Source organism: Taudactylus pleione, unplaced genomic scaffold (assembly GCF_031769625.1).
Source record: "Taudactylus pleione unplaced genomic scaffold, aTauple2 ptg000937l, whole genome shotgun sequence".
Lineage (NCBI taxonomy): Eukaryota > Metazoa > Chordata > Amphibia > Anura > Myobatrachidae > Taudactylus > Taudactylus pleione.
In genome coordinates, this window is record NW_028285338.1 from 2365608 (window position 1) to 2383054 (window position 17447).

The following is a 17447-nucleotide window of genomic DNA, read 5'->3' on the forward strand; positions in this document are numbered from 1 at the left end:
TAGATGGACGCAGTGACTGCACCACAGCCCCTTAGATGGACGCAGTGACAGCAGCACAGCCCCTCAGATGGACGCAGTGACAGCAGCACAGCCCCTCAGATGGACGCAGTGACAGCAGCACAGCCCCTCAGATGGACGCAGTGACAGCAGCACAGCCCCTTAGATGGACGCAGTGACAGCAGCAGAGCCCCTCAGATGGACGCAGTGACAGCAGCAGAGCCCCTTAGATGGATGCAGTGACAGCAGCACAGCCCCTCAGATGGAGGCACTGACAGCAGCACAGCCCCTCAGATGGAGGCACTGACAGCAGCACAGCCCCTCAGATGGACACAGTGACAGCAGCACAGCCCCTTAGATGGACGCACTGACAGCAGCAGAGCCCCTCAGATGGATGCAGTGACAGCAGCACAGCCCCTTAGATGGAGGCACTGACAGCAGCACAGCCCATTAGATGGATGCAGTGACAGCAGCACAGCCCCTCAGATGGACACAGTGACAGCAGCACAGCCCCTTAGATGGACGCAGTGACAGCAGCACAGCCCCTTAGATGGACACAGTGACAGCAGCACAGCCCCTTAGATGGACACGGTGACAGCAGCACAGCCCCTTAGATGGACACGGTGACAGCAGCACAGCCCCTTAGATGGACGCGGTGACAGCAGCACAGCCCCTTAGATGGACGCGGTGACAGCAGCAGAGCCCCTCAGATGGACACGGTGACAGCAGCACAGCCCCTCAGATGGACGCAGTGACAGCAGCACAGCCCCTCAGATGGACGCAGTGACAGCAGCAGAACCCCTCAGATGGACGCATTGACAGCAGCAGAGCCCCTCAGATGGAGGCAGTGACAGCAGCAGAGCCCCTTAGATGGATGCAGTGACAGCAGCACAGCCCCTCAGATGGAGGCACTGACAGCAGCACAGCCCCTCAGATGGAGGCACTGACAGCAGCACAGCCCCTCAGATGGACACAGTGACAGCAGCACAGCCCCTTAGATGGACGCACTGACAGCAGCAGAGCCCCTCAGATGGATGCAGTGACAGCAGCACAGCCCCTTAGATGGAGGCACTGACAGCAGCACAGCCCCTTAGATGGATGCAGTGACAGCAGCACAGCCCCTCAGATGGACACAGTGACAGCAGCACAGCCCCTCAGATGGACGCAGTGACAGCAGCACAGCCCCTCAGATGGACGCAGTGACAGCAGCAGAGCCCCTTAGATGGACGCAGTGACAGCAGCACAGCCCCTTAGATGGAGGCACTGACAGCAGCACAGCCCCTCAGATGGATGCAGTGACAGCAGCACAGCCCCTCAGATGGACACAGTGACAGCAGCACAGCCCCTTAGATGGACGCAGTGACTGCAGCACAGCCCCTCAGATGGACGCAGTGACAGCAGCACAGCCCCTTAGATGGACGCAGTGACAGCAGCAGAGCCCCTTAGATGGACGCAGTGACAGCAGCAGAGCCCCTTAGATGGACGCAGTGACAGCAGAAGAGCCCCTTAGATGGACGCAGTGACAGCAGCAGAGCCCCTTAGATGGACGCAGTGACAGCAGCAGAGCCCCTTAGATGGACGCAGTGACTGCAGCAGAGCCCCTTAGATGGACGCAGTGACTGCAGCAGAGCCCCTTAGATGGACACAGTGACAGCAGCACAGCCCCTTAGATGGACACAATGACAGCAACTTGCCCCCTTTACCCCATCCTCTCCCATCTCCTGTGTTCCCTCTCCCCAAGCATCTATCTCCAAGTTGCTCATCTCTTCCACCTCTCCCTCTCTATGGGGTAAATTTACTAAAGTGAGAGTTTTTAGAAGTAGAGATGTTGCCCATAGCAACTAATCAGATTCTACTTAACATTTAACTAGCAGTTTCTAGAAGATAATAGCTAGAATCTGATTGGTTGCTATGGGCAACATCTCTACTTCTAAAAACTCTCACTTTAGTAAATTTACTCCTACTTTCCTTCTTTCTTCAAAGACGATAACGCAGCTTTCTTCAGAAGTCATCACTTGAGCCCACCACACTATATAATACCATGCTATGTCTCTCTGCCCTCTTGTCTCCAAATCTCCTGAGAGCTTTATTTGCCCATACCTCATCCCCTTTCTGGGTAAGAAACCCTCTCCTTGACCCTCTCCAGTCTGGCTCTTGCCCCCTTCTAGTCTACTGAAACTGCCCTGAACAAATTCAACAATGACCTCAAAGATCCTTTCTCGGGTGTGATGCAAAAGGTCTACAATAAAAAAGTTGACAATAATTTGATCAACACCAAGTGACTGACATGGCGAAAGTTTATTTTCAAAGCGTAATCTGCACCCAAACCCTCACCTAGGTACCTAACCCTAACGTCACTCCTGGTGTCTTATCGAAAAAAGCAACATGCGTTGAGAATTTCTGTGTTGAGCACCTTTTGACCCTGTTGACCTTTTTGTACCTGTTGACCTTAAGTACTGTCTAATTTTTGTCTTGTCAACCTTCTACCATGTCAACCTTCCGGTGTCGACCAAATTATTTTCTACCTTTTTATTGTCGACCTTTTATATGGAACCCCCTTTCATTGCCCTCATCCTTCTTGACCTTTCTACAGTCTTTCACACTGAGGACAACCTCTTCTTTTCTGCACCCGTCACTCCTCGATCTTTGTGACACAGCCACTCTCTTGGTTCTCCTTCTATCTCTATAATTGATATTTTTCCATCTCTTCCACCCTCCTTTCCTGTAAGGTCACTCAATGCTCTATCCTCAGCCCCCTTCTACGTTCTCTCCATACCTCCATACTTGGTCATATCAGCTCTTCTGAGGAAAAAATGTATCAGACTAAGAGGACAAGTGGAGAAGTTGCCCTCAGCAACCAACCAGCTTATGGTTTTCATTTATCATCTACAGTCTGTAAAATGATAGCTAGAGGCTGATGGTTGCCATGGGTAATATCACCACTTGTCCTCATCAGTGTTTGATCCATTAACTCAAATACTGTCTTTATCCTGAAAACACCGACATCTGTCTTTTACTGATCTCTCTCCGTCACTTCTGTCTCACATTTATGTTTATCCATCATTTCCTCTTGGATGTCTCAGTGACTGAACTCATTGTATTTCACTGTTCTGGAGTCTCATCCATAACTCTCCCTCAGTGTTATCAACATCTCCTTAGTTGCTGAAGTCGGCTACCTGGACATCACCCCTGACTCCTCCCATCTCTGCCCACATCCAATCTCGCAACAGCTCCCATTGGTTCCATCTCTGGATTAGGCCATTACTCTTACTCAATGTCCACAAACAAAATGCTGGTTCATTCCCGTATCATCTCTCACCTAGACTATTGCAACCTTCTTTGCAGTGGTCTTCCCTCACCGACCTCTCTACTCTTATATTTGTTTCTCTTACACCACTCTGATTCTGGCTATCCCCTTCAAAATTTCCTTCAAACTGCTCACCCTCACCTACAAACCCTGGCCCTCTATTCTCCTACCTACATTTACAACCTCCATACTCGCCCCCAGTGACCGCCACCTATCCTTCCTCTGAACAACCAATCACTTCCACCTCTAAGACTACTCTCTCTCTCTGCCCCTAAGCTATTGAACCCTCTCCCCTCCATCTATCAGACTCTCCCCAAACTCCATCACTTCCAACTCTCACCTCAAAGCTCACTTATTAGAAGGCAGGTTTTCTCTGTACAGATCTGTTGAACATCAGTAAGGAATGGGAAAGCCATGTGGGCTTGGTGTATCTGTCATTATACGGGTGTATGTACTAGTAGGTAGCTGTTCTGTAATGCTGATAATAATGCTGCCTAACGCGTTGACATTAATGCTGTTTTCTCTATCTCCAGCTGGTATTCTGATGCATTAACAAAGCTTGATGCCAAGCGATATCTCCTGCAGGAACAGAATGACACCGGCTCATTCCTGGTGTGGAGACGGGAACAAGATAACTGCTACTATATCTCTGGTATGTCCTTAGTTCTGTGTGTCCATATTCCAACCCTAGAACTAGCCAAAGCAAGCGCCATGAAAGGGGCTTTAACAGTTCCCAGATAGTTCCCAAACAAGAGCTTATTACTAAGGTCCATTGGATGGAGTACCGTACTTTATTCTTATATTGCAGAACAAGAACTGGGTGTAGACTCTGAGTAAAACCACATTAACATGAATTCCATTGCACAACCGTGTTGTAATTGGGTGGTAGTTCTTGTACCGTATATACTGCAAGGCCAATAATAGCTCCTATATGCTCTGCAGCGCTGGTCAGACCAGATTCAGCCAATGAGAGTAGTTAGCGTAGATTATCCTGGTCACTTATCATCATGCCTTTATATCATATACAGTGCATCCGGAAAGTATTCACAGCGCTTCACTTTTTCCACATTTTGTTATGTTACAGCCTTATTCCAAAATGGAATAAATTAATTTTTGTCCTCAAAATTCTACACACAATACCCCATAATGACAATGTGTAAAGTTTTTTTGAGATTTTTGCCAATTTAATTAACAAAAAACAAACTAAGAAATCACATGTACATAAGTGTTCACAGCCTTTGCTCAATACTTTGTTGATGCACCTTTGGCAGCAATTACAGCCTCAAGTGTTTTTGAATATGATGCCACAAGCTTGGCACACCTATCTTTGGGCAGTGTCGCCCACTCCTCTTTGCAGCACCTCTCAAGCTCCATCAGGTTGGATGGGAAGCGTCGGTGCACAGCCATTTTCAGATCTCCACAGAGATGTTCAATCGGATTCAAGTCTGGGCTCTGGCTGGGCCACTCAAGGACATTCACAGAGTTGTCCTGAAGCCACTCCTTTGATATCTTGGCTGTGTGCTTAGGGTCCTTGTCCTGCGGAAAGATAAACCGTCGCCCCAGTCTGAGGTCAAGAGCGCTCTGGAGCAGGTTTTCATCCAGGATGTCTCTGTACATTGCTGCATTCATTTTTCCCTCTATCCTGACTAGTCTCCCAGTTCCTGCTGCTGATACACATCCCCATAGCATGATGCTGCCCCCACCATGCTTCACTGTAGGGATGGTATTGGCCTGGTGATGAGCGGTGCCTGGTTTCCTCCAAACAGAACGCCTGGTATTCACACCAAAGAGTTCAATCTTTGTCTCCTCAGACCAGAGAGTTTTGTTTCTCATGGTCTGAGAGTCCTTCAGGTGCATTTTGACAAACTCCAGGCAGGCTGCCATGTGCTTTTTACCCAGGAGTGGTTTCCGTCTGGCCACTTTACCATACAGGCCTGATTGGTGGATTGCTGCAGAGATGGTTGTCCTTCTGGAAAGTTCTCCTCTCTCCACAGAGGAATGCTGTAGCTCTGACAGAGTGACCATTGGGCTCTTGGTCACCTACCTGACTAGAGCCCTTCTCCCATGATAGCTCAGTTTAGAAGGCCGGAGAACTCTGGGAAGAGTCCTAGTGGTTCTGAACTTCTTTCATTTACGGATGATGGAGGCCACTGTGCTCATTGGGACCTTCAAAGCAGCAGATATTTTTCTGTACCCTTGCCCAGATTTGTGTCTCTAGACAATCCTGTCTCAGAGGTCTTCAGACAATTCCTTGGACTTCATGCTTGGTTTGTGCTCTGACATGCACTGGCACATGTGGGACCTTTATATAGACCGGTGTATGCCTTTCAAAATCACGTCCAAGCAACTGAACTTACCACAGGTGGACTCCAATTAAGCTGTAGGAACATCTCAAGGATGATCAGTGGAAACAGGATGCACCTGAGCTCAATTTTGCGCTTCATGGCAAAGGTTGTAAATACTTATGTACATGTGATTCCTTAAGCTGCATACACACACAACGATGTAGTTAATGAACGATTTTAGTAAACGATTTTTTCCCTTGAAAAAATTAACTAAAATAGTTTACTAAATGTAATGAACGATTTTTTAGTACTACAAACAATTTTTGCATATTCAATTACTGAAAATCGTTGACAAGTCTGACTGAACTACAAACTACAAACGTGAACGCGCATGAACGAGACTCAGAAAGTGATCGATTTTTACAACTATTATCGTTAAACGATATCGTTTAACGATAATCGTTCAAAAAATCGTTGTGTGTGTATGCACCTTTAGGTTTCTTTTTTTAATTATATTTGCAAAAATCTGAAAAAAAAACTTTTTACACATCATTATGGGGTATTGTTTGTAGAATTTTGGAATAAGGCTGTAACATAACTAAATGTGGAAAAAGTGAAATGTTGTGAATACTTTCCGGATGCACTGTATATAGAGTACAGTGGTCCTTTCTTTAGGTCTGGTCTATAAGTCATTGACTATATATACAGTGTGTGTATGTATTTATCTATCTATCTATCTATCTATTATATATATATATATATATATATATATAATATAACATAAAATTATATAGACAGTGTACTGATGCTGAGATGGAGAAATCACAGACAGGGATATAATATAGGGGCCCACATCTGCAGTGTTCTTGCTACGCGTTATAGTGGAGCATTAGTCACTGCCCGAGTCTGGTCTCGCAGAGCTATGCACTGTGCACTATGCACGTTATAGTTACTGCCCGAGTCTGGTCTCGCAGAGCTATGCACTGTGCACTATGCACGTTATAGTTACTGCCCGAGTCTGGTCTCGCAGAGCTATGCACTGTGCACTATGCACATTATAGTGGAGCATTAGTCACTGCCCATGTTCTGTGAGAGCAGCGGCAGATTCTACCACATGAGCCACTGTGGGAATCCAATAAATGCAAATGTTACTGTCTTCTTCTGCACACGGATATGTATTATAATCGGCCTCATAGGCTGCAGTGCTGTATGAGATACATGTCAGAGCATAACTGGCTGTGTTCATTGTGTCCTTGCAGTGCGTGAGGATGACGCGGTGAGGCATTACAGAGTGCTGCAGTCTGATGCCTCCTTTTATCTGGTGGCGAGGAAATCATTCTCCAGCATAAAGGGGCTGGTCCAATATTACCAGCAATACTGCGACGGACTCTGCGCCAAGCTGGAGAAACCGTGCGTCAAGGTGAGATAATGAGCTAGTCTATACCCTATGTTATATGTTCATCCATCATTCTGACGTCTCCTCCTATAATGCTCCCAGCTCACCACTAGTCTAAGCATTGCCACGTGAGCACAGCCACACACATAGGGCATGACGCAGAGGTGAGATAATGAGCTAGTCTATACCCTATGTTATATGTTCATCCATCATTCTGCCGTCTCCTCCTATAATGATCCCAGCTCACCCCTAGTCTAAGCATTGCCACGTGAGCACAGCCACACACATAGGGCATGACGCAGAGGTGAGATAATGAGCTAGTTCAGTGGTTTCCACACCTTTTTGAATCACAGCACCCTAGAGTATCAGCATAGTTTAAGTTTGTTATTGAGAGATTCAGAAAAAATTATTGTAAAGTAGAAAAGTGAAGTAAATTGTCCTGACCTGTCATCCTTAGGTTCAGTTATGTGGTGGGGACAGGTTTGCGCTTCTGTTTGTCCACATATTTACATTAAATTGACCTTCAATAATTTCATTTGGTGCTGGACCACCAACCAGAGGCACCCCTGCAAGTGTCCCGAGGCACCTCTGGGTCACATAGCGCACAGTTTGGGAACCACTGAGCTACGTGGCTCGTCCCAAAATCATGTACTTTTTACAGACTGTTCCTGCTTTCCATTGTATAAGTGCAGGAGGGACAGATAATCAGGAGAGGGCACAGATGAGGCAGATCACTGTGTGTATAAGGGCAGGAAGGACAGATAATCAGTAGAGGGCACAGATGAGGCAGATCACTCTGTGTATAAAGGCAGGAGGGTCAGATAGGAGAGGGCACAGATGAGGCAGATCGCTCTGTGTATAAGGGCAGGAAGGACAGATAATCAGGAGAGGGCACAGGTGAGGCAGATCACTTTGGGTATAAGGGCAGGAGGGAGAGATAATCAGGAGAGGGCACAGATGAGGCAGATCACTGTGTGTATAAGAGCAGGAAGGACAGATAATCTGGAGAGGGCACAGATGATGCAGATCACACTGTGTATAAGGGCAGGAAGGACATATACTGTAGGCAGGAGAGGGCACAGATGAGGCAGATCACTATGTTTATAAGGGCAGGAAGGACAGATAAGCAGGAGTGGGCACAGATGAGGCAGATCTCTGTGTGTATAAGGGCAGGAAGGACAGATAATCAGGAGAGGGCACAGATGAGGCACGTCACTCTGTGTATAAGGGCAGGAGGGACAGATAATCAGGAGAGGGTACAGATGAGGCAGATCTCTCTGTGTATAAGTGCAGGAATGACAGATAGTGAGAGGGCACAGATGAGGCAGATCACTCTATGTATGAGGACAGGAAGGACAGATAATCAGGATAGGGCACAGATGAGGCAGATCACTGTGTGTATAAGGGCAGGAAGGACAGATAATGAGAGGGCACAGATGAGGCAGATCACTGTGTGTATAAGGGCAGGAAGGACAGATAATCATGAGAGGGCACAGATGAGGCAGATCACTGTGTGTATAATCGCAGGAGGGTCAGATAATCAGGAGAGGGCACAGATGAGGCAGATCACTGTGTGTATAAGGGCAGGAAGGACAGATAATCAGGAGAGGACACAGATGAGGCAGATCACTGTTTATAAGGGCAGGAAGGACAGATGAGGCAGAACACTGTGTGTATAAGGGCAGGAAGGACAGATAATCAGGAGAGGGCACAGATGAGGCAGATCACTGTGTGTATAAGGGCAGGAAGGACAGATAATCAGGAGAGGGCACAGATGAGGCGGATCACTGTGTGTATAAGGGCAGGAAGGACAGATAATCAGGAGAGGGCACAGATGAGGCGGATCACTGTGTATATGGGCAGGAAGGACAGATAATCAGGAGAGGGCACAGATGAGGCAGATCACGGTGTGTATATGGGCAGGAAGGACAGATAATCAGGAGTGGGCACAGATGAGACAGATCACTGTGTGTATAAGGGCAGGAAGGACAGATAATCAGGAGAGGACACAGATGAGACAGATCACTGTGTGTATAAGGGCAGGAGGGACAGATAATCAGTAGAGGGCACAGATGAGGCAGATCACTGTGTGTATAAGGGCAGGAAGGACAGATAATCAGGAGAGGGCACAGATGAGGCAGATCACTGTGTGTATAAGGGCAGGAAGGACAGATAATCAGGAGTGGGCACAGATGAGACAGATCACTGTGTGTATAAGGGCAGGAAGGACAGATAATCAGGAGTGGGCACAGATGAGACAGATCACTGTGTGTATAAGGGCAAGAAGGACAGATAATCAGGAGAGGGCACAGATGAGGCAGATCACTGTGTGTATAAGGGCAGGAAGGACAGATAATCAGGAGAGGGCACAGATGAGGCAGATCACTGTGTGTGTATAAGGGCAGGAAGGACAGATAATCAGGAGAGGGCCCAGATGAGGCAGATCACTGTATGTATAAGGGCAGGAGGGACAGATAATCAAGAGAGGGCACAGATGAGGCAGATCACTGTGTGTATAAGGTCAGGAAGGACAGATAATCAGGAGAGGGCACAGATGAGGCAGATCACTGTGTGTATAAGGGCAGGAAGGACAGATAATCAGGAGAGGGCACAGATGAGGCAGATCACTGTATGTATAAGGGCAGGAGGGACAGATAATCAGGAGAGGGCACAGATGAGGCAGATCACTGTGTGTATAAGGGCAGGAAGGACAGATAATCAGGAGAGGGCACAGATGAGGCAGGTCACTGTGCATAAGGGCAGGAAGGACAGATAATCAGGAGAGGGCACAGATGAGGCAGATCACTGTGTGTGTATAAGGGCAGGAGGGTCAGATAATCAGGAGAGGGCCCAGATGAGGCAGATCACTGTGTGTATAAGGGCAGGAAGGACAGATAATCAGGAGAGGGCCCAGATGAGGCAGATCACTGTGTGTATAAGGGCAGGAAGGACAGATAATCAGGAGAGGGCCCAGATGAGGCAGATCACTATGTATAAGGGCAGTAAGGACAGATAATCAGGAGAGGGCACAGATGAGGCAGATCACTGTGTGTATAAGGGCAGGAAGGACAGATAATCAGGAGAGGGCACAGATGAGACAGATCACTGTGTATAAGGACAGATAATCAGGAGAGGGCACAGATGAGGCAGATCACCGTGTGTATAAGGGCAGGAAGGACAGATAATCAGGAGAGGGCACAGATGAGGCAGATCACTCTGTGTATAATGGCAGGATGGACAGATAATCAGGAGAGGGCACAGATGAGGCAGATCACCGTGTGTATAAGGGCAGGAAGGACAGATAATCAGGATAGGGCACAGATGAGGCAGATCACCGTGTGTATAAGGGCAGGAAGGACAGATAATCAGGAGAGGGCACAGATGAGGCAGATCACTGTGTGTATAAGGGCAGGAAGGACAGATAATCAGGAGAGGGCACAGATGAGGCAGATCACTGTGTGTATAAGGGCAGGAAGGACAGATAATAAGGAGAGGGCACAAATGAAGCAGATCACTCTGTGTTTAAGGGCAGGAAGGACAGATAATCAGGAGAGGGCACAGGTGAGGCAGATCACTTTGGGTATAAGGGCAGGAGGGAGAGATAATCAGGAGAGGGCACAGATGAGGCAGATCACTGTGTGTATAAGAGCAGGAAGGACAGATAATCTGGAGAGGGCACAGATGAGGCAGATCACACTGTGTATAAGGGCAGGAAGGACATATACTGTAGGCAGGAGAGGGCACAGATGAGGCAGATCACTATGTTTATAAGGGCAGGAAGGACAGATAAGCAGGAGAGGGCACAGATGAGGCAGATCTCTGTGTGTATAAGGGCAGGAAGGACAGAAAATCAGGAGAGGGCACAGATGAGGCACGTCACTCTGTGTATAAGGGCAGGAGGGACAGATAATCAGGAGAGGGTACAGATGAGGCAGATCTCTCTGTGTATAAGTGCAGGAATGACAGATAATGAGAGGGCACAGATGAGGCAGATCACTCTATGTATGAGGACAGGAAGGACAGATAATCAGGATAGGGCACAGATGAGGCAGATCACTGTGTTTATAAGGGCAGGAAGGACAGATAATCAGGAGAGGGCACAGATGAGGCAGATCACTGTGTGTATAAGGGCAGGAAGGACAGGTAATCAGGAGAGGGCACAGCAGTATGTGAGGGGAACGTGGCCCATTATAATACAGATGGGTTGCGTTTGCATCACATACTGCTGGGGATAGAACTGTGTACTGTACATTAATAGGACCTTACAGAGGCGAAGGCGCTGAAAATGGCCACCGCAGCGGGATAAGGGGGAGGGATGCTAGGCGGCCCACGGTCCAATGGCGCGAATGCCTGGGGGGGGGCCCGTCCCGTCCCATTTTTATCACCTCGCTAGCCCCACTGGCCAGTGGCAGGTATCGAGGCTGGCAGCAGGTGAGGGGGGCAGGGATGGGGTTAAAAGAGGTAGCCATAACCGAGGGCAGCCAGGGACACCCACCCACCCATCCCAGTAGGAAAAACAGGGCTTAGGTGAGTACGGGTTAAGGGGCGCGCAAGAGAGCGGGGGAACTCCCAATAGGTGATGGTGATAGGGGGGGGGTAATAGGGCTGTCTTTGTGGGTTTGGTTTGCTGTATATCTGTCAATACATTTTGGTTTCGAGACCTCAGAAAAGGAGAAAGAATGAAAAAAAATAAAAATAAATAAATATATTACAAAAAAAAAATATATAGTTGAATAAAGGAGGAAAATTTAAATAAATGAAGCATTGAAGGGTTGTTTCGCTGTACAGGAAGCTCTTGTTAGGGTGTACAGTTATTGTCTTTTGCATTTTATTGTCACAGTATGGTACACGGGGCGCGGGGAAAGAACGGTACACAAGGCATGGTAAGTAGGGGATTGTCAGAATGCCTCGCATAGTCACCAATTAGTAGGCCACACGTCTGGTTCCAGCAAAATGCGGCATGGGCCATACGGGCTGCGTGCCAGGCAAGGGTGGTATGCGCATGGTAGCTGGTCCCAAAAGGTAGGGGGCATGGTCGCTTGCCTACAAGGTTGGGCTGGGTTGAGCCCAGGTTGAGATTGGTAGGGGGCGTGGTTGCGTGCCCACGTGATTGGGCCCAGCATGCCCCAGGCAGGAGAACACCATAAGAGCCTTGTGCACCGCGTTCTTTTTCCTTGCCCCGCGACTGGTGGTAAAATTGTTATGTTGAAATAAAGCTGTGACCAATTTATTTGCCCAAAAAGTTGCTGGTCTCATCTCAGTTATTGCTTTGCCCAAGACGGCGGGTCGCCGGTAAGTCGGCCTCTCCACCCTTATATAAATGAGTTTGTTGTTGTACTGTGTGTAATAGGTAAACTGTATATACAAGTGTTTGTGCCTATCAGTGTATAATATATATATATATATATATATATATATATATATATAAAGCATGATATGCAACATATAATATGCATATGACATATGTATCTGATGTTATAATGTGTGGAGAGGATGCAGGGGGAGAGATGCCCTCCTCCCACTGCAATATATAGGCAGACAGGTGTGTGTGCCTGCTAATATCCCCCCACAGGAAGTTACAAAGCTGATAAGCCCCATATCCCCCTCTCTCTAAGCTAAAGACAGGAAGCTATAATCAGCTGGAAGGCCTCAGATATCACAAAGGACAAGAAGGGGTTAACAGGGACTCCTTCTATAGCCACAGGGGACCTAGCCCCTTATCAATATGATTACATTTCCTTTGTACTAATAGGGCTTTTGCAAGACCACCCGGCACCTGAAACCCACAGGGGAGAGTGGGGAATGACTTACTCACTGAGGGCCCATTTATCATTGATCACTTTTGCATAGCGATCAGGGCATGCCAGCAACGCCAATGATCGCATTGCAAAAAGTGATCTCTTTGGCCGGAAGTATCATCCGGGACTTACTGGGACACGGGCTCCAAAAGGAGCCCGTCCCTGCGATGTCTCCAGAAAGTGGCCAGCCACTACAGGGGGTTGTGTGCCTGTGCAGTCCCGTGGACTTCACATCCCTCCGCCGGCTAATAGTCCACGGTGTAGCCCATAAGCTACAGTGGCTAATGTCACCTTCAGATGGCGTTAGCTGCGGGGGCCAACATCTGGATGCATCGCATTCCGGATATTGGTACATTTGGCAGCATCACTTCCCCCATAGAAACTTAATGGGGAGGGGGCTGCCGGCGGTAATGGAGGGATCACGGCAGGTATCAGAGATACCTGCTGTGGTCCCTCCTTAATACATCCGGTGGATACAAATATTTGAGGTAAACCTCCAAAAACAGGTGTTTTGGGGGATTTTACCTCAAATACATTTTCATAAATGTGCCCCTAACTGCTCTGTAGCCAGCCCCTTAGCAAGCAGAGGATGATCAGGCCAAGCGGCCGGGATCAGCAAGTCAAGGATGGAGAAGCCATTTCCCTGAGAAGCGTGGTCACACAGCAGCCTCTCTCAAGCGTAGTTTTCCCCAGCCAAGGCGAGTAAGCGAGACGGAGTAACTATCCACATTTCTAACACTAAAGGGGTCTCTGCTGTAGGGACGTGTGTGGGGTCTAATACTACTAGCATTTCTGTATATATTGTATAATAGTTGGCGGTTACTGTTTTTACATGTAGAATAAGTGTGTACGTAAAATAAAAGGTATCGTTATACCTTTGCTATTGTGTCATTTCCTGTGTGATCTAAGGGGACTCAGATAAGGGACCCGGGGCACAGTGCGAGAGAGCAATAACCATTACCTTTCTCATGGCGGTGAATGGCGAGAAGGTAAAAATAATGCACACATAAACCTGGTGTCTTCAAACTTGGTGGCAGCGGTGGGATTGCACAGCCCAAAGGCGGGAGAGCTAGGGATTCGCATACACAATAGTCAGTAACTGGCCAGTATTAGTTCACTTTGGAGGGAACCAGAAACCATAATTCCTAACAGGGGGTGCCCAGCGGTAGTGAAAGAGGACATAAGCGAGGGCAAAATTCTGTTTAAGTGTCAGCTTGTCTAGGATGATGTATCCTGCAAGCAAGAGAAGAATGGAGAATTGTACCGTGTACCAGAAATGGAAACTGCAGTGATGGGGTCCAGCAAGTGATGCAGACCAAAGCCCCACTGCCACATGAGTGTCGGCTTGTCCAGGGGGAAAAACCCTGCAAACAAGGGAATGGAGGAGTGTGCCGTTTCCCAGAAATGGAAGATGCAGTGAGGGGGGGTCTAGTAAGTGATGCAGACTGAAACCCTAGTGTCACAGCCCATTTTGAAAATGATCCCAAAAAGTTGGAAGAAGTGCCCAAAAAGAGGCAGGAAGTGCCCCAAGCCTCCCAGGACAGTAAATGTTGTGGATGAGGAATCCTCGTGGACCTGAGAAGTCCATCCACAAAGATGCAGCCCATCCAGGAGTATTGGGATGAAGTGTGTCAGTGGACTCGTTTGTGGACAGGAGCTACTACAGAGGAGAAAATGGAGAACCTGGTAGATGAGGTCATGTAGTGTAAAAGTGATGCTGCAGAAGAAAATCTGCTGGGTACGTTGGAGTGGAAACAGTTCATGACAGAAGTAAGTAGCTCCACGTCACAGATATGGCAGAGAAGCCAGGCCGCTGAGGCCCGAGCACTGGCTAGAATGGTTCCTGGGAAGGAGCCAGTGAAGAGAACCCAGAGGGAAGAGCAGAGGATGGTGCCACCCGGGTGGATGACCGAGGGGTCCACTGCAGTATTACAAGGTGGGGAGATGGAAGAAATGCTGGTGGCCAAATCCAGCAACCCATTAGCAAAAATGAGTCTGGAGGACCTAATTGCAGAATGGCACCTCCGCAGCCACATCCCCAGGCAAGGCTGCACACACCGCACTCTTATCCGATGGGTGCATGATCAGCAGGACAACCCAATCAATGCCTTCAGTGTGTATAGGAAATGGGTCCTTAGTCCAGGAGAGCGGAACAGTGTCCCGGAGCAGCTGCAATGTCTCCTACAATGCTTTGAGGAGGCTGAGGATGAAGCAGTAGCACAGGGACAGCTGAATTCCCGGAGGTGGCTGGACCAGCGTCTCAGAGTGGAGGTGGAAGTGCTTCGCCTGCAGCAGTTTATGTCCACTGGAGAAGTTACAGAACCAGTCACCCCACTGACCCCAGAAGAAGTATCAGAACTGTTCCCATTTACTGAGTTGGAAGATGGGGAGTTTGCTGCTGAGTGTTAGTATAATATGGCCCCAGTGCTCTGTGACTCACAAAAGGCCCCTGACATCAGAGACTGTAATTCTGGCAGAGCAGAACGTGGAAGAGGATGTGTATTCCCATTATTTATTTATTTATTAACAGTTCCTTATATAGCGCAGCATATTCCGTTGCGCTTTACAATTGGAAACATTGATAGAACAAAACAGGGTAATAACAGACAGACATAGAGGTAAGAGGGCCCTGCTTGCAAGCTTACAATCTATAGGGAAACAGGCATTGATACACAAGGATAGGTGCTATATATATTGCAATTTGGTCCGGCCAGAATGCAGAGTTTCTTGGTGGCTGCATGATCCAGTCACACAGGAATGTCGGCAAAATGTCAGGAGTATGTGAAAGAAAGACAATATGTGAGGTTATGTGTGGACTGTGAGAGGGGATGTGATAAGACATGGAAGCTATGAAGGTTATGTGGTTGGTTCTGGAATCTGATAAGCTTGTCTGAAGAGGTGAGTTTTCAGGGAATGCTTGAAGGATTGAAGAGTAGAGGTAAGTCTTATTGTGTGTGGTAAGGCATTCCATAGAGTGGGTGCAGCCCGAAGAAAGTCCTGTAACCGTAAATGGGAGCAAGTAATGCGCGGGGATGAGAGACGCAGATCTTGTGCTGAGCGGAGAGGTCGGGTTGGGAGATATTTTGAGATGAGTGAAGAGATGTATGTTGGTGTAATTCGGTTAATGGCCTTATGTGTAAGTAACAGTATTTTGTATTGAATACTGTAGAAAACCGGCAACCAATGGAGGGACTGACAGAGCGGGGCAGCAGACGGTGAACGTTTGGCAAGGAAGATAAGCCTTACAGCTGCATTCATAATGGATTGTAATGGTGATAGCCTGTTTTTGGGAAGACCAGTAAGGAGACTATTGCAATAGTCAATGCGGGAAATAATGAGTGCATGGATCAGAGTTTTTGCAGTGTCTTGTGTCAGATATGGTCGAATTTTGTATATGTTTTTTAGATGTATGTAACATGATTTTGAGACAGATTGAATGTGGGGAACAAAGGACAGTTCAGAATCAAGGATGACATCAAGGCAGCAAGCTTGTGGGGTGGGGTGGATTGTTGAGTTATCAACAGTGATAAAGAGATCAGATTGGTAACTGTTATTGGCCGGTGGAAATATAAATAATTCTGTTTTAGAAATATTAAGTTTCAGGTAGCGAGATGACATCCAAGATGAAATGGCAGAAATACATTCAGTGACATGGACCAATACAGATGGTGATAAATCTGGAGAGGATAGGTAGATTTGAGTATCATCCGCATACTGATGGTACTGAAATCCAAAAGAGCGGATTAGTTTGCCAAGAGTGGTGGTATAGATTGAGAATAGCAAAGGACCTAAGACAGAGCCTTGCGGTACTCCAACTGATAGAGGTAGCGAAGAGGAGGCAGAATCAGAAAAACGAACAGAAAAAGAGCGATCAGATAGGTAGGAAGAGAACCAAGAAAGGGCTGTGTCCTTAAGACCTAGGGATTGTAATGTTTGTACGAGAAGAGAGTGGTCAACAGTGTTAAAAGCAGCAGAGAGATCTAGAAGAATTAGAAGTGAGTAATGGCCTTTAGCCTTGGCAGTGACCAAATCATTTACTACCTTAGACAGTGCTGTCTCTGTGGAGTGCTGGGAACGGAAGCCAGACTGAAGTGGGTCCAATAAGTTGTGGGTGTTAAGAAAGTGTGTGAGGCGGGTGTAGACAAGTCTCTCCAGTAGCTTGGAGGGGCATGGGAGCTGGGAGATAGGACGGTAATTAGAGAGAGTGTTAGGGTCAGAATTTTGTTTTTTCAGAATGGGAGTAATCACTGCATGCTTGAACAGTGATGGAAAGATGCCAGTAGAAAGAGAGAGATTACAGATTTTAGTTAGGGTTGGGATGAGCACAGGAGACAGAGCTTTACTAATTTGTGAGGGTATAGGATCTAGAGGAGAGGTAATAGAGTAGGAGGATGAGAAGAGTGCAGTGTGGAATCCTAATGCAGTAGTCCTGTGCTGTTCTGATGGGCAGAGACAGCTGGAGCATGGAGCAGAGCCAGAGAAGGGGGTAAGTGCTTTATCAGAAAATACCCCCATAGCTGACCATAGCTCAGAGACTCTATTATTGCTGAAGTTCCAATTCAAGAGACAGAGGAGAAGGAAGTACAATGTGGCCCCTCTCACCTCAGCTCTGGTAAAAGCCCTGAGCAGATCAGTGAAGCAGGCTCAGAGGAAAATGCAATCAG

At 47.6% G+C, this 17447-nt stretch overlaps 1 protein-coding gene and 1 pseudogene across 1 annotated transcript in view; both read left to right on the top strand.

Annotated features, from left to right (window-relative positions):
- Positions 1-17447, top strand: part of LOC148473307 (tyrosine-protein kinase-like) — a 68097-nt gene that overhangs the window by 14574 nt on the left and 36076 nt on the right. Inside the window, exons 2-3 of the mRNA XM_088459811.1 lie at positions 3838-3956; positions 6849-7009. Coding sequence (XP_088315937.1) covers positions 3838-3956; positions 6849-7009 — 280 coding nt within the window. The remainder of the gene's footprint in view (positions 1-3837; positions 3957-6848; positions 7010-17447) is intronic.
- LOC148473308 (uncharacterized) lies at positions 14261-15310 on the top strand (annotated as a pseudogene).